General features: G+C 32.0%; 2 protein-coding genes across 2 annotated transcripts; one reads left to right on the top strand and one right to left on the bottom strand.

Annotated features, from left to right (window-relative positions):
* Nucleotides 1-4,081: 4,081 nt before the first annotated feature.
* LOC122589003 lies at nucleotides 4,082-7,136 on the top strand. The gene is made up of 7 exons (XM_043761231.1): nucleotides 4,082-4,273; nucleotides 4,929-5,040; nucleotides 5,479-5,562; nucleotides 5,676-5,715; nucleotides 5,814-5,882; nucleotides 5,966-6,075; nucleotides 6,666-7,136. Exons 1-7 carry the CDS (start codon nucleotides 4,111-4,113, stop codon nucleotides 6,799-6,801), a joined length of 714 nt encoding a protein of 237 aa, XP_043617166.1. The 5' UTR covers nucleotides 4,082-4,110; the 3' UTR covers nucleotides 6,802-7,136.
* Nucleotides 7,137-12,858: 5,722 nt separating this feature from the next.
* LOC122589088 (protein SMAX1-LIKE 3-like) lies at nucleotides 12,859-15,754 on the bottom strand. The gene is made up of 3 exons (XM_043761330.1): nucleotides 14,532-15,754; nucleotides 14,211-14,406; nucleotides 12,859-14,082 (listed from the first exon to the last, which is right to left on the bottom strand). The coding sequence occupies exons 1-3, from the start codon at nucleotides 15,665-15,667 to the stop codon at nucleotides 13,015-13,017; spliced, it is 2,400 nt and encodes a 799-aa protein (XP_043617265.1). The 5' UTR covers nucleotides 15,668-15,754; the 3' UTR covers nucleotides 12,859-13,014.
* Nucleotides 15,755-17,654: the final 1,900 nt, after the last annotated feature.

The raw sequence follows: 17,654 nt of genomic DNA, 5'->3' as shown, positions 1-17,654 counted from the left end.
GGACTCCTTATTTTTGGGATTGTTAGGGACTCGATCTAGACCGTCCATTTTCATCAGATCTAATCACCACTGATCATCTCCGGCCATATTCATCTCCGGCGAGACTTATACATGTGTAAGTACAACTTACAGATGTGTAAGTTGAATAAAAACTACGATTCGAAGCGGGCGCCCTTAAGGATATTCATAGACCAAAGCTGGTGGGGGTGATAGGTCATTGAGGGTGATAGGTCATAGTGTGATATGTACACATTTAGTAGTTTATGTTTGCTTGAACTTGGACCCAACGGACAATCGGATTTGGACTGTAACAAGGGCTGAGAAACCTCACGAAAGAAGGCCCAACCCAAAAGAAATAGCCCAAAAGGAACTAAAATAAAAAGAAGAAAGGGGAGCCGTGACATATATACGTATACTTATATTTTTATACGAGAGTATCCGCGCGTTGCAGCGGTGAGATGGTGGGGGTGATAAGTCATAGAGTGTGATAGCCAAATGCCTTAACAGTACGGGTTTCGTCTTCGAATTTAAAAAGTCATCAAAAGTATATCGAATGACATCTCTAATGAAAGAGCATGAAATTTTAAGAACACCCATATAATTTTTTTAATTTATCGATGTACGGTTTTTGAGATAAAAGATTTTAAATAAATTGGAGGAATAAATGATTTATGGAGGAGAGAGAAAAAAAATGATTGGTTGAGATTGGGGGAGAAAGAAAGGGTGGTAGGTAAATATAGAATTGATATATGGACATTTTAGGAAAGTAAATGTTGAAACTTAAAATGTAAACAGGGAGATCTGCTTTATAATATATTATAGATATTGCAATTATTTCATCTTCCTCAAAATCAGTTTAGGGTTTTCCCACACTTCTCCCAACTGATCATGACCCCAACCCAGCCCAGGAGGGTCCCACAAGTTACTAGATACGACCCAAAAGATATCTTTTGTAAATAACTTTATTAAGAATATTATAGAGATTTTTTTTTTTTTAAAACGGCATTCTATTCTACTCCTACTATTAAATTACACATATGCCTGGAAACTAGGACTCTCGAAAAACCCCCATTTAATCTACCCCACAAATGTGGGAAGTGAGACTCAAACCCAGGTGGATCCCCCAAGGTCAAAGACCTTACCAATGGGTCACCAACTCCATTGTCATAATATAGAGATATTGAGTGGAAATATCTAAATTAATTAACAAAGAAGTTATATAGTTTGGAGAAATATGAGTGTAAAATATATTAAGGATATATTGGGTAGATTTAATGTGAGAGTTAGAAATGTGTTGAAAATTAAAGATATTTTAGGTACTTTAAAGGTAGAGCGTTGAAAAGGAGGATGATAGTTTGTTTATTAATATTTTATAGATATTCCATTAGCCGGTTGTTGGCTTAATTATCTATCTATAATCCCTTATAAAGAGGATTGAGTTTAAGAAATTTAACATAATTTTTGTTTCCAAAATACCCCCACTTTATTTCTAAAGTTTCAAACTTACCCTTTCACACAAAAAAAGTCCACACATCCTAGAAACACATATCCACACAAACAAAAAACTCACGGGTGTCCTTTCTTTATTTTTCTTCTGATGTCGTCGGCGCCGGAATCAAATCCCCACTGGTTTCTTTTTTTTGTTTTTCATGCATGTTTCGTATGTGATCACTGTAAAGCCGCCGCAACGCGCGAGTATCGGGCTAGTTAATTAATATGTGAATGGTTAGGTGGATGGAAAAAATAAATAAAGGCTCAGTTTGGTTGAAAAAATATTTTTTGGTTTTTCATTTCTAATTTTTAGAAAATGAAAGAGGTTTTTATTTTAAAAAAACAAATTAAATTTTTGAGAACGCGCTCTAATAAGAAAACTAGAAAACTTGTTAGAGATGTGAGAGGACAGAAAGGGAGGAAATGGAAAATGAAAATGGAAAAAAAAAAAAGAAAATAAGAAAATGATTTCAAGTTTTCAATTGATAAGTGGAAAACATTGTTTTTGAAAACACTTTTTTTATTTTTCATATTTTTTTGAAAATAAAAATGAAGAAGAAATTGTATTTTTCATAATAAAACTGTCTTAAAATAACTAAGTACTTGCGGTTAATATAACCACAACATAAGTCTAACTAACTTATAACACCCTTTTTCTTGTCCAATACCACTAGACACTAGTATCTAGGATGCATCTTTGAAACAAAGTGGATAAAAGCTCTCCATATAACTAAAAAAATATGTTTTTTAAGTGATATTTTTAGTTTTTTTGTCACATTGGATGTTTAATGAGTTGTTATTTTTTCAATATAAATTGTTATATTTATATTGTCATATATGATCTTAATTATCAATTCTAATCCTAATCATCACTCAAAATCAAAATCCTAATTATTAATATTTAATGTTTTATATTTTATATGAATACAAAAATGTTTATATACATTATACTATTTTTTTTTATTAATTCAATGAAATATCTGTGTTTTTTTTAGTGAGATTATTTATTACGGTATATTATTTTTTATTTTTTTAAAAGTATTTATTATATTCTATTTAATAAATCGGATTTATTTTGATTTATAAATATTTACATTTTATTGGTTATGTATTAACATATTTGATGTATATCATATATTAAATTATAGTTTTATTGTTTGGATCAGTCATAATTTAACATTTTTAATATTATCATATATTATGAATAATTATGTAGCCATCAGTTATTGTTTTTTTAACCTATGTTTTTAGTCAACGCCGCACGTATTTAAAATCAATCGTTGTTTAAAAATGATTTTATTTATTATGCCAAACATATCCCTTTTAAGGTCTTAAACATAATCAACTATCAAGTATCAACCATGAGTTCATGACAAAGATAATTGGAGCTAGGCGTTGATATATTCTTATCAACCATGAGTTCATGACAAAGATAATTGGAGCTAGGCGTTGATATATTCTTAGAAGGAACCAGATTTTCAATTTTCATGATATTAATAACTAGCTTAATAACCCGTGTATTATGCGGACAGATAAAAAAATTTACTTTATTTACCAAAAATGTTTGTACAAAATATATATATATATATATATATATATAACTTAAAAGAAAGCATGTAACCCATTCACATGTAGAAAACTAAAATATTTAAAAGTGAAAATATTTAATGAATGAATAAAAAATCAAAATTTAACTAGATATGCATGATGTCATAAATTAATTAAATAAAAACAAGTAGGTTTTCCATTAATAAAGATGACATCATCACAATTTTCTTTTATTTATATAAAAGATCATAAAATTAGATTATAAAACTAAGTTATACTAATGTAATTAAATAAATTAGAAAAATAATATAGGATTGATGAACTCTTTGTCCATTACATAGAAAATATTGATTAATTGACTAAGAGCAATCAATGATGAGTTGTTGTAATGGTTTAGAGTTGTCCTGATAACCTATAGGTCTCAGGTTCGAATCTTCATTCTACCAACTTTAAGATATAGGTAGTCTTTCTATGAAGACTTAGCTTTGGGTTTACCCCTATTAATCGTTGTGCCTTCAGGCGTTTTAGTAGGGGGTTTTCCCCCGTTGGGTATTTGAAATAGACATTTCTACTTCGAGAAAGTTCTTCAGCGTAGACCCAGTTAAGACAACGTATGCTAGACTTCTCGCTGTCGAATCGCGACACGAAGTTTCAAGCGAAATTTATTTTTCAAAAAAAAAAAATTCACTAAGAGCAACTCCAATAGTATAGTTTTTTTATAAAAATTTTTTCATCAAATGATGACTCTAATAGTTAAAACTCAAAAAAAGTCTTTTAATTATAAATAGTAAAAAGAGAGAGTCTCGTGTTCTTACAAAGACTTCAAATTTATAAAAAGTTTTTTACTCTTCGAATAGTGAAAAGCTTTATGAAAAGGGAAATGATTAATAGCCTAAAAAATTTTCCGGAAAAGAATTAGTGGATATCACATGTGCATTAAAAGGGTTTTTAGGTTATTTTGTTAAAAGTTTTAGTAATTTGCATTTGTAAAAATGGAGATGCCCTCATGGCGGCAGTACTATTAATAGGCGGACATGGTGCAGCCACGTGAAGATCTTCCAAACCACTTTCATGGTCTCTTCAACAAGATTCTTGTTCATCCAACAATTACGTTCAACTCCTTCTTCTTCAAAAACATTTGGTCATCAACCACTTTCTTGGTTTGCAATATATTGTTATTGTTCATCATCCGCCAACAACTTCAAAACAGCAACTATGGAAACCAACTCTACAGGTGATCGATCTAACTTTATTTCCTTCCCTAGTTCCCTCCTTTGATCCTCTTTTCCGCAAATGATCAATTTTTATGTGAATAGTTAACTCGTCGAAACTATAATTTTTGTACATAAAAATAACCGCCCTTAGCCCCTTATATTTTAATTCATCAACTGTTCTGCATGTTTTTTTAGTACTAAATATTCTAGGGACAGTTTATTTGTAAATGTTTAAAGTTTCATGCTGTCATATTTTATATGGTTTTTCAATACCGATAATATCATATTTCCCAGCCTAGCTGCTCTTTATTAGTATTACATACATGTATGATATATAATATGAATTTTTATAAACATTTTACTCTTACAAGAAATCCACCAATTTCTTGCATACCTAAAATGTCAAAATTGGACTATTATGTGCCATCTACCAGTTTGATGCTGATTTAATTAAATGTAAGAAATAGGACTAATTAATCTTACTTTTCCATAAGGGACAAATATTTTACATACCGCACATTGTCAATCTTGTTATTTTTGCTACCGGCCTTCCTTGCCTTGGTAATTTTCACTTTTTGAAAAACTAGTTGTTATATAATATATATGATACTGGATTCGAAAGAATATCTTAACTTGAACGGTACTGATGGTTTCAAGGTTAACGTGTTTGTGAAGATACTAAAGAGCCGAAAAGGGATCGACAGAGCGAGACATGTGATAATGGAGCTTGTGATTTAAATCACTCAAAAAAGGTTTCAGATGATATACTACCTCATATCCTCAATCTGTGAGTTTATACTTCAAGTAGTTTATTTCATACTAATTTTTGCAAACATTTTGTTGGTTAGTTATAAGTATCTGCAAATCTTTTGTGCATCCACTAGGATTTAGATTTACTTGCAGAATGATATGTTGTTTAATCTGCACTTGTTTTTAACACTAGGTCGTTTCGAGTTAGCGTTTTATGTAAGGTACTTTTTTTGTACACCCTAAGACGTGTTGCGTTTCATGCAATGTTCTTGTATGAGTGTTCCACCCAGTTAACGAACTTTTAAACAGTGTACGGAAAAAAGGACGTTGCAGAAAAACATCTTTCCTGTGATTTTGAATGCATTCTTTTCCTCACGTGATTTTCATTATTCCATTCATAATCTCTTGAAACATCTTTCTCGTTCACTTAACAACTTTTCAAGTAATCTCATTTACTAGTTGTCACTTGTTTCAGGTATGCATCACGGGCCTTGCCTCAAGACTTTGAAATCTATGCTCCAAATGCATCTTTTGAAGATCCACTCATGTGCGCACGCGGGTAAGCACGATTCTATAATTTGATTGCTTTGAAGAGGCCATGAAAAAAAAAAATCATTTCTCTTCCAGTCATCTCTATGGTTGTATCATGTAAACTCATGTTTATGCCTTCAGGGTAAAGCAGATCAAGTCGGCCTTTTATTCTCTTTCCAAGGTTGTATTACTTTGTTGTACATATTTCTTTAATATCTTTTAACTTGTATAATTCTTTTGATATGGAATAACATCAGGTTTCTCATTCATAAATTACAGGTCTTTACCGAGTCTAGAATTGTAGAGTATAGCATTAAAGAAAATATGCTTCCTCATGGAAGAAGAGAGGTTAATTATCTTTCTGAATGGCTTTCAAATTTCTTGTGTTATCCTCTTTGTATTTAAGAGTATGTCTATTTTGAATCAAATAGATACTCATTGACAATAAGCAATACTACAAGTTTATGGGAAAGAATATTGATATGATATCGCTTATCAAACTCTATGTAGAGAATGGGAAGGTCATTCGTCATGAAGATTGGTAATACATAATTTCTTTTTAAAAATTTGTTTACGCCGTCATATAATAATTATACTTCTGAATTTCCCTCTACTTATCTCTTAAAATATAAAACGCTTTTCCTTTGTGAACCTTCCATATCCTCATAGGCTTTGTCTTTCCAAAATTTTTGGAAGACCAGATACATATTTACATATCTGGAGCCTGGAGGTAGCAAGATGAAACGGGTCAGACAGGGGTTGGGTTGAAACCGGGTGTTTTTTGGTACGTTTTGGCTGCAAACACTTCAAATTGTTTTAATAGATAAATAGTCTATAGAATAGGATTTGAATATAACAAAGATGGAGGTTGTAAGCATTAAGAAAAGAAAGACTTCAGAAACTTTTGACTTCTTAAAATATGATATAATTCATTTCACCCGTTTAGATAAAACACGGCCCAAATCAATGTATTCATAAGTTAATGGGTCGAAATTGCGACATGTTAATTTCTGAGTTAATATGGATATTTTTCTGTTATTATGTTCGAAAAACCATGATCTTTTTCTTTTTTTCTTTTGTTTTGACTATAATATCTGCCATCTAATTGACTTATCTTAACAAATGTGCTAGTTGGGACAAGAAGCCGCTATGGAATAAAGAGACTTCTAAGGTGCCACTCGTTGGGCAAATCATTGAGATGAGTAAAAGGGCTTCCATGTTCGCAACTCATGCTATGATGAGGTTTGGGAAGGACCCAACTACATAATTCTTTCTAGAAAGATAAAATTGGCATTTTGCATGATATATGTGGTGCGGTGCTAACTTCCTCACCTGGTTTGCCAACTTCTACACATTTAGTATATTCTGCTATAGTATGTGAAATGATTAGTCTACTGTAATATACATGATTGAGTAGCATATCATAGGTTAATGTCAGAGTGAGTTACTATCTGTTGTATTTAGTTTAGGTGTCAAAATGGGCACGCTGGTTAACAGGTCCCATTTAAAGTGATATGTATTTATACGGATTGAAACCAGTAGGGTTGTGTTGTGCCCACATATTTTGTGTCCATGTTATAAATTAAGAGTTACTATGTCAAATATGATTACGTAGTTACATTAGTTCGATAGTTATCTAACCTTTTAAATTAAAATGATTTAGGAGGTTCTATGCATCAATATACAATGTTGGTGTGTTTCAACCTGTTTGACTCATTTTCTTTCAAGCTGTTACTTTTTCTTTTTCTTTTTTTTCCTAGAGTATCCCATTCAACCCCTCAATTAGAAAAACATCTGAATTGACCCATTCATGAGTAAATGGGTTGACACCCTTAGCTGTAGTACTCATTAGCGTCAGATATTGCCCGGCTCCATAAGTCTAAAGGGGATTGGTCTTCTGCCATGCACATAATTTTTCGGGTCTAAAATTGGATCTGAAAGTTTTGGGGCGATCCATGCCATTGGTATTTTTGATTATATCTAACCCGGGCTAAGTTCCAAGCCCAAATGCCAGGTTGCCCATATTGGTAGAGTAAATCCAAATGACCCATATAGACCATATTGTTAAATAGTGTTGCCAATAGTAGCAGCATCTTTATATATCATATGATGATTGATATACTTTCTTGCTATCAAACAGAGCAGTACATAAAGTTCTGATGCTTGCTTTGTTCATATAATAAAGCATATAAGCTCCTTTCAGTCTGTCTAGTTTTTCCTTTTATAATTTCATTCTGTGGGTCCATTACTGGTGCAGGGGTAAAGGGAAATTAGCTCAATAAATGAGAAAAGGAGGAACATGAACAGTTATATTACAGAATGACCTATTTGCTCACTATCCTCATCGAAAATTATTATGCAATTTGTTTTCTGTTACATATACTCCCCTGTTTCAACATTTGTGTTGAAGGATACATCCAAATTTCTCTGATAATTAAGCATTAGGTATATTAAAATGTTTTTTGTATTTTACGCCCAGGTGAATGAAAATAGTAATAACTACGTAAGGTTTTTGGTATGTGTTTTACTACTCCACCACATAAAAGTTCAAGGTTTTTTTCCATAGTCAGATGTTAAGAAACGTGCGCTAGCTCGGGTTGTTTAGGGTTTGTCAATAGATGAGGTAATAATGCAGTCTCCATAATCAAAACATGTAATAACATTATACTCATGTTATAACAGGTATGTTGAATGGTTTAGTAGAGTTGCGTTGATTAATGAATCAAGGATAAAGTAAGCGTCTTTAGGAGACATATGCCTCTCGAATGCAGAACAAGTTTTGCATTTTGTCAACATTTCTTTATATATTCAAAAAAAAAACTATTAACAATCGAGTCGTGTTCAATGAAACTAAACTTTCCATGTGTACACTATTGAAGTATTGAGGCTAGTGGTTAAGATTTAGTATGCAAAATTCTGTATTTTGTCACAATTGAATGTAATTTTAGGGATTATTTTCTTCATTTGGTTTACATTTCACACAAATCACTTGTAGACTAGTTGAAGGTATATAGGGGTACAAAACCCAAGTAAAGGGCATGGGAAGCACATGTAGAAAAAGTTACCATCTCTCTCTTAACTTTGTTTCTTTTTCTTGCATCACTTTTTATCTTATTGCTGACAAACAATGACCAAATAATCATTGAAAGCAGCATCATAACATATCTAAGATCTGATCAGACATTCCCTTATTTTTAACTTTATTTTTTTTCCTTCTCTTTTTGACTGGTCTTGTATATGTGTATGTTACCCCCTCTTGCATTCTACATACAGCCCCACATTATATAACTTTAAGATCATCAAGCCTACCCTTGGATCCCTCAATATATCTCATCAGATGGAAATCATGGATCACAGAAATTAAAGATAGATTCATGTTGTCTGTATATATGTTTTTTTGAGCTAGCTATAAAGGAAAGATTCCACTAAAGACTAGCTACTACTAGTACTAATTATCTGGGTAACAGATCCTAGACTAGCTTCCCCTTACTTTCATGAAAAAGAATCATATACATAAAAAGAAAGAAGCTTTATTAGTATTTAGATTAAAGAAAATTGATATATATTTATTTCAAGGGTAATTTCTTTTACTAAAATTCCGTAACTAATATTAGTAACGTTTGTATGCATAATAAACGGGTTATAACTAAAGTTGATTATCTTTTTGCGATTCGGTTCAATGTGGTTGTGTCACTGATAAGTAATGAAATTGAACACTGATGTAGGGTGTTTTATGGTAATCGTATGAGTTATAGATGGCAATATTGGCAGACATCTAGAATCGGGTCAAAATGGGTAGATCTTCAACACATGTAAAAAAAAGGTCTGCATTAGGAAATTTTTTTTAACTGGTACTCAACTAATTAATATGTTAAACAATGACAAATAATAACGTAGGAGGTTGTAAATCTTCTTGGGCGTGTTCATTTTTAGCCAAGTTTTTTTTTTATCTTTCTGTTTGACCCATTAACATGAAAAACTATAATCAGGTTGAGTGTTTTTCACATAAATGAGTTAAAATAGCTCCCTCTAACATCAGCCAGGGGTATTTTGGGATTGCATTTTTTAAAATAGATACTTTGTTTTGGAAAAGCAAATGCCAATTTGCTTTTTCTAAACTGTGTTTTCTATGGGCAGGTTTGGCATAAGCTTTTAAGGAGGTTTAGTTTTTCGTATGAAAACATATATAGTAATTTTTTTTTTTGACTAAACTTATAATTTTTTGCGTTTTACAAATGCAATAACAGATAATCTCTCCCAAATGCCCCTGTCTCTGTAACAAACATCAGTGTGCATAACTTGCTGCAATATATAACACAACTATTGCTAGTTTGATTTTAAAAACAATGCAGTAGCTGCTAAAGATATGTGAATGTGGGGTCATGAATATTCTCTCAATAACCATATAATACTATAGATTTTGTGATTTAGAAGCTTGTATTTTTAGATGGTATATTGCAATAAAAGAGGAAAGCTGAAATGGGATTTAAAAGGGAATACTTTAAAGCATTAAACCACCCTTAAAAGGAGCTGTGTTTTTGCTTTTCTTCTTTCCCTCTCTTTTGTTTGTTTTTCATTATCTTTTTTTCTGTCAGTAATGATGGCTATACATATATAATATTATGAGTTTATCTCTTGTGTATTAGTATATATGAATATATTCATGTTATGGGACAACAGAACCTTCTAGCCATTGAGGTTATCTCATTAGTCATTGCTTTTAAGAAAGATTACAATTCTAATCACATTTATCTTTTTCCCAAGAGTATATTTCTATGATAAACAAACATGTACCTGAGGCATTAAAAGGCTAACCTTATTTTCTTATCCCTTGGTAAGTAATCAAACTAACACATATTTCTATAATGTAATAAGATACAAAATTCAAGGTATAAACTTATCATTTAATAGTTATACCAAATGATAGTAGCATGTTTGTATTGAGGATTGCAAAATGGGCGGTTTGGGTAACATATACGGGTCAAAACAGGTAAAATATAGTGCGGGTCGAAGTTGGTCGGGTTGGCCGACCCGATCCTTCTTACTTGAATATGTTAGCATAACCCATTTGACCAGTTAGGCATAAAAGTCAATCAAACCTATTCATTTGTATGTAATTAGTCAAAATTAACACCTCTAATTATATACTTTTGTCGTGACGTTGTAAAGATTATAGGATGAATTGCACTTAGACACGTACATTAGAATTACTAAAACATATGAAGTGACATTTCTAGTACTATCACCGGGTCATCAACCTTTCCATTGTAGCTTGCTATCATGTCATTTGTGGTTTCACATATGGTAAACCAATATTAGGGAGAATAACCAATGATCTAAAGTTGTGAGAACACATCTTATGAACCAAAAAGAGATATGTTAAAAGTCTTTTAGCATATGATTTTGTGACTGTAAAAGAAAGCATAAAGGAGGAAAAAGGTCATTATAGATTGAAACTTGTTTATTTATAGGAGACTCGTATCATTAAATTTGCCTCCGATCCCATCACACAATTTTTCTCTATACCATCTTGTCAAAAATGTTGCACCCCATAGTTCATACTTTCTCTTTAGTGTGTCTTGATAAGGTTGATGACATTGACTACCACTAGTTTTTTCATGACTTTTTTACTGGTAAATTGCAAAAGAAAAAAAAAAGGCCTTACTTCACTATTTCACAACATGCAAATTTATCCATTGAAACTTTGTTTTGTGAAAAATAATATAGTTTTTCCTTCTTATATATATCTTGTCACATCTTTTATATGTAAGTGGCTTTGCTACAACCTCACTTAGAATAGTAATAGAGGTTGCTTTTTTACTTATGTGGAATAGAGATAATACTTCAAGTATATAGATTCTGTTAATTTGATTGGCCAAAAACATGATACTAAGAATTATAGAACAGGTTAGACTCTCACTAATTAAAATGCAAAAATTGTGATTGGAGATGGCATGAATATGAAGACATAGTCCATTGTGCAGAAAGTGACTTCCTAATTCCTAAGTGATTGGAGTAGTTAATTAATATTATCCTGATTAATAAACTTGGTTTTAATTCTAAGTGGCATCTTAATCGATATTATTAATATGTTATAGTGGGAGTTTAGTGGTGTTATTTGGTTTCAGTTTATATATAACTAATAGTTAATGTGTATAAGTGCGATTGTATATATATGATTGATCAAGATTACCTATATCACTAGCCCCCCAAATAGTTACGTTTTTTAAAACATGATATATGGCTATGATCATAAGTCAAATGACCAATATTTAAAATGTGAACTATGTGAGATTTCCCTCCAAAAACACCATGAATATAAACACGTATTTCAAAGAATAAAATGTGCTTCTTTTGCATTTTGTTTTACTTACTCTTTTCTCTTTTTTTTTTCTTTATCAAAGTTGCTTTCGTTGCATAATTTGTAAGTTTTGGAACATGTATTTGTCAAGCATTATGTATCCCAACATTCTCTTTATTGTTTGTTAATTAATCTTCTATGTTATAACCAATCTTATATGTATCTTTTCATCAAGGTAGTAAATTCAGATATACTTTTGGATTTTTACTAAGATAGCTAGATATATATGTAGCAGGATTTAAAAATATAATATATGTACTATGTACTATAAACTTAAGACTTTGGTATCCAAATAATGGTGGTTAATTGGTTATATAATATGAAATTGGATATTGTAAAATAAGTATTAAAGTATAATAATTAGGATAAGATTTTGACCTTTGGATCTTGATTAATTTGATGCACGAAAATTCACGAAGCAATTGATGTCCGGTGATTTTTATGATACACGGTGATTTTCAGTGAAGAGAAACTCATTGTTTTATTTGTTTTACCTCAATTTTTGTTTTATTTAACCTAAAACCTATAATATATATACTAATGAATCATGCATGTAACATTATCAAAAACATATTAATTAATTCTGTTAGGAAAAGTCATCTTAATTTTGGGTGTTGGGACGTGGCTTCACTTTGTTTGGAATAGTGCTGGAATATGACCACATTTTTTTGTACCTTAATTGGTGGTTTGTTCAAGTTTCCTATATGGTACCACTAGATTACATAGGAAAGTCCTAAATTAGAAACTGTGAAGGGAGGACTTATATCTACAAATGGAAATGTTAGTGTATATTCTTTATGCTTCAAAAGAAATGTTGAAACAAAAATGATCTTCAAACACTTATTTGGTTAATTAATTAACTCTATATGCAGAACATATATATATATATATATATTAGATTTGTGTTTCTTAAGTAAAATCTTCTTGTTGATTTCTGCATACTGCTTATGATTAAGTTCTACATGAACACAAATATTACCAAGTCTATTAATTAAAACAAATTAAACAAACTTGATCAAAATACAGTTGTTGGTATACATCTAATATATCAAACTCACATTTCTAAGACCCTATTCCAAACTACACCCCTAATTTACAAACAGAAGTTAATTAAACATATTACAACATTTGGAGTTTGAAAATCACTTGCTTATCAACTGAATCAAGAACCCCGATATCAGACACCGATTCATTGTCATTTGATCTATTTTGATCTTCGGTCGCAACATTCAAATCCAAACTGATCATAGACTCTTTTGCATAATCCTCAATGGTTTCTTGTGCTTCATTGTCATTATACATTCGCCTTACGCTAGGAGAACAACCTCGTGAAATAGAACTAAAACTTTCGCAGCTAAAAATCACAATAGCATCATCTAAAAGAACACTTTCACCATTATTTAGTGTGATCCTTCCATTCTTGATCGCTTTCTTGATTCCCATTTGGGAATGATAATCAACTTGCTCAACGTCTTCCATGAAAAATACTCGGTTTGCATTTTCTTGAACCGATTCAGCAAACCTATCAAGATAGCTTTGCCCATGTTCATCTCTCGCCCGTTTGTTACTAACAAATTCTTGATCGTCATCTGTAGAATCAGCCCGTGCTTCTGAAAACCTGCTTAACCCGATATGGACAAAATTGTTTCTTGATCCAAATATAACTTTGGCTAACTCTCTTGCTATTTTTTCTTTTCCGTGATTATCAGCACCCAAGAAAGATAACCATGTTTCTTCTTTCCCTATTCTTTCGATTGATGAACCAGACCGGCATTGAAGGATTGTGCTTACTATTTCTGGAATGATCTCTCTTTGCCATGGTGCAACTCTCTCCAAAACATTACTCAAAATCTTTTCATTCTCAGAGTTCACTTCTTTGAATTTGTGCATGTAGTATTCATGATCATCATCTTGATCACTAGCTTCACTACAAGAAGCCGAGTTTGGACTAGAATTCGGATTCGATAGAAGCTCAGGCATGGTTGTTTTTGGATTCGCCTCGTCAAAACATTCACCATTGTCACCACTCATGAAAAACTTATGTTCTTTGGGTGATGTGTTGGATTCGAATATTACGGGCCAGGTAAGTTGGTGTAAACTTGGTGAAGAAGACATTGGCTGTTGTTTGTGAAGTGAACTACAAATGGAGTTCCATTTCTTGCAAAGATTTCCAACTTTTTCACTTTCCTGAAACAATTCACATATTGTTTTAGGTATATGCTAGTAGTTTTTTTTTTAATTTTAAGCATGTATATATATATATATATACACACACATATATATACTATACAATGTACATGCATGAGACTTATAACCTGATCATTGGTAGTTTGTCTTGAGTTCTCTTCTTTGTATTGTTGGAGCCATGAAGGCAAATTCGATCCGGTAGTAGCAACGGACTCGTTGGGACGTCCAAAGCTCATTATGGTTCGAGCCTCTCTTGAAAAGTTAACCGAACACTCTCCACAACATGTGAGCAGTTTCATTTGATCATTTACTGAATCCTTACTACTATAAAAAAAAATCAAACCAACAAAGATCAGATTTCTAAATATGAAAAGATATATATAATCTTTAATTAGGTAAAAAGTAGCTTAAAATACAAAAAAGTTGAAGGCTTTAATTAACTACTATACCTTTCAAGATTAAGGGTGAGGTCCAAGCTAGCAACAGGAAGTGTAAGAGGACAAAGATCCCATAGAGTTTCAAGTGAAGGGTGACCAATTTTGCACCTTGTGTATGTTTGAGAATTAGCAATCCCCATCAACCACAACTTTCCACTATCAACACCAAACATGAGTCCACTAAGCTCCAAGATCATATGCTCCATTGGAGAGTAGTAGTAGCTTCTGTTAAGCTTTCTTTGGTTATGGTTCAACCAATAATCCGAAACCCATTTAAGATCACCTAGATATAAGATTACTCCTCTACCCACAAAGCTTTTTACTAGGCACTTGAGTTCTCTAACTTTGTCTTCAACATCTTCCCTTGAAAGATGATGAAGTGAGTGCAAAGGAAGGCTTACAAATTGCATGAACCTTAGATTTATGTTGTTTTCGGTTTCGAATTTGTCTATGACTCCTCTAACTATTGCATCAGCACTAGCTAAACATTCCCTTACAACAACAATATTCTTTCTTTTCCTATTCATCATCATTTCTATGACACTCATCACATCTTCATTTTGGACTTTGGCTAAAGCTTTGGGCTTTATGTTTTCTTTTGATTGAGAGAAACTAAGAGGGTTTGGTGAAGAGACGGATATCTCCATTTGTTCGATGTTGTTTTTGACTTGTGTGCTAGAGAAACCAGCTTCTCGCATGACTCTACTCACACTAGGATCATCCAAGATGGATATGATGAGTTGTTCTATCTCCACCTTAAGAGCTAAAATGGGTTGTTGTTGGTTTTCAATTGAACCACGGCGTTGATGGGCTTGTGCACGTTTGAAAGCCGCCACCAAGGCGTTGGAGAGAGAAGGGTGGTGAGAGTGATTAGGGTTTAACATGATAGGGCTTGATTGCATGGTAGGAAGTCGGTTTAGGGCCACGTTGAAGCAAAGCTCAAGAGCATTGCATTGAAGAGGGTGAGAGTTTGGTTGCAAACAAGCCTTCCTCAGAAGGCTTGTTGGCGATGTCAACATCGCACTGGCAACATGCAAAGGTGTAACCTGAGCATGGCCACGACGTCTAGCAAGAACTAGAGCTTGTTTCACAACGGTTGCGGCTTCGGGTGTTAGGGTGTGTTGGATGGTATAGCCTCCAGCCCTCATGGTTAGTAGTTCACTAGTTTATTTTTCTTAAGGTTTATGAAACTAGGGTTCAAAAGATGGTTATATGGTTCTGTTGTTCTTCATGAAATTAGCTATTTGGTCTTGGAAGTTGGTGTGAATATTGCATTGGCAAACTAGTGGTGATATATATATGTGATTTAAAAGAATTAAGGAGGCCGACTAAAGTAGTAGTAGTAGTGTGAAGTGGGGCTTTTGTGCTTTTCTTGTAATGTTAGTTTTGTATGAGAAAGTGGATTGCATGTGATGCAAAGCAAATTTATCTCTCATTAAAAGACTAATTCAACCTTTAAACAGTATAGTAAACCGGATTATAACGACAAATTTTCCATTTTATCTTTTATCAATTTTGTTGATTTTACTTTTATATTAAGAATTTGTCTTACCTTGATCAGTGTACTACTGAAAAAGTGAAACATCCAAATTAATTAAACGAATAATATTTTGAATATTGGCACAACGTATCTATATGACTATATCTCTCCAATAGAACCATGCATGAGTACTTGTATCTTAAACTAAGATTAATATAGCTAAATGCAATTAAGACACACTTCTTATCTTATACTTCTTATATTTCCATCAATAACTCGAGTATTTTTTTCAGGATGGTTTTGTAATAATGTACAAATTAGCCATGAATTTAAAAAAATTATCTAATATAAATGGGAGTTGTATATATACTCGTATGAGAAATAACTATATACCAATTATAATAAAAACAAATCTCTATCTATTAGCCAACAAGGAACCTTACCTTTCTTTGAAGCTTCTTGCCTGCTAGTTCAGGACCTAGGACTCTTTCAAGACTCCCTATCTATGAAAGAAATTTCTTAGAACTTTTTCGTCACATCATCGATTAATTTATAATTTATCTCTCACACAAATACACACACGTGTGCACGCGCACCCGCACGCACACACACATATATATAGACACACCACAAATAAAATGAAATAAAATAAACAGATAAAAAGTTATTGCCTACCCCACATCTCAGCGTCCTCCAACTTTTTCACCAAGAAGTTTTCCCCGAATGCACCCTTAAGGACTCTCGCTGCCAAAAGTGTCATGCGTCCTCTTGGTCCAAGACGGTCCATTTGCACTATTATGAGCACAAGCCTAATCATAATAACTAGGAAGTTCAGGGCAGCGCGTTACGCGACTTCAATTATTGTAAATACGTTTATTGTTGATACGACACTATCATGTTAGTTTAATGGGTTGAATCCATAACCGTTTAATTGATACTCAATTTATCATAGATGTCTACTCAAAAGTTTGTCATATTTTATATGACTAACTTTTGCTTTACATCTATGTTCAAAAAACATTATATATATATTAAAAATATATTTTGAAAACCTCAAAAAACAAAAATTTTTAGGAACCTTTTTATATTAATCACAATCATCAACTCATTTGATCAATGAACTAAATTAAATGTGGCATTTTAGTAATCAACTAGTCTTAATGCCCATACGATATACGGATTGATTATAATTATACAAATCCGTCACTTATTATTTATGATGATTTTGGTTTGTGAGTTTTGAATATATAATTGAAAACCTTTAATTGTATTTTGTTCGAAGGCTAATATATGCCTAATAATTTAAATCATACATAAAAACAAATTAAAATTAAAATGGTAAATATACGTGATATTAGAGACTGGTTTTGTGTGTACATCTATTAGTAATAATGAGTTTTATGATATAAATTAGAAACATAGTTTGAATAGGATTCTTAATATAGATAGAATTATTATTTTTAAATATTATATTATAGTTATATTCCTATTAGATAAGGATTATTATCACATATTTAATAACTAACTAAATTTTAATTAATAAACTAAATGACACATGTCGAACAAGGATTATGACACGTGTCATAGAAAGAAGTCTTTAATCCTGTTTTAGTATATTGGTAGATTAGAGATGTTAAATATGAATTAATAATAAA

This window comes from Erigeron canadensis, chromosome 2 (genome assembly GCF_010389155.1).
Source record: "Erigeron canadensis isolate Cc75 chromosome 2, C_canadensis_v1, whole genome shotgun sequence".
Lineage (NCBI taxonomy): Eukaryota > Viridiplantae > Streptophyta > Magnoliopsida > Asterales > Asteraceae > Erigeron > Erigeron canadensis.
Note: the sequence above shows the minus strand (reverse complement) of the source record. Positions and strands in the feature narration are given on the sequence as shown.

Excerpts from the sequence above, each read along its gene's own strand:
- LOC122589003 (XM_043761231.1), top strand. The coding sequence starts at position 4,111 with ATGGTCTCTTCAACAAGATTCTTGTTCATCCAACAATTACGTTCAACT. Across the intron at positions 5,716-5,813 it reads CCTTTTATTCTCTTTCCAAG|GTCTTTACCGAGTCTAGAAT; the intron begins GTTGTATTACTT and ends CATAAATTACAG. Across the intron at positions 6,076-6,665 it reads GTCATTCGTCATGAAGATTG|TTGGGACAAGAAGCCGCTAT; the intron begins GTAATACATAAT and ends CAAATGTGCTAG.
- LOC122589088 (XM_043761330.1), bottom strand. The coding sequence starts at position 15,667 with ATGAGGGCTGGAGGCTATACCATCCAACACACCCTAACACCCGAAGCC. Across the intron at positions 14,407-14,531 it reads CTCACCCTTAATCTTGAAAG|TAGTAAGGATTCAGTAAATG; the intron begins GTATAGTAGTTA and ends TTTTTTTTATAG. Across the intron at positions 14,083-14,210 it reads GACAAACTACCAATGATCAG|GAAAGTGAAAAAGTTGGAAA; the intron begins GTTATAAGTCTC and ends GAATTGTTTCAG.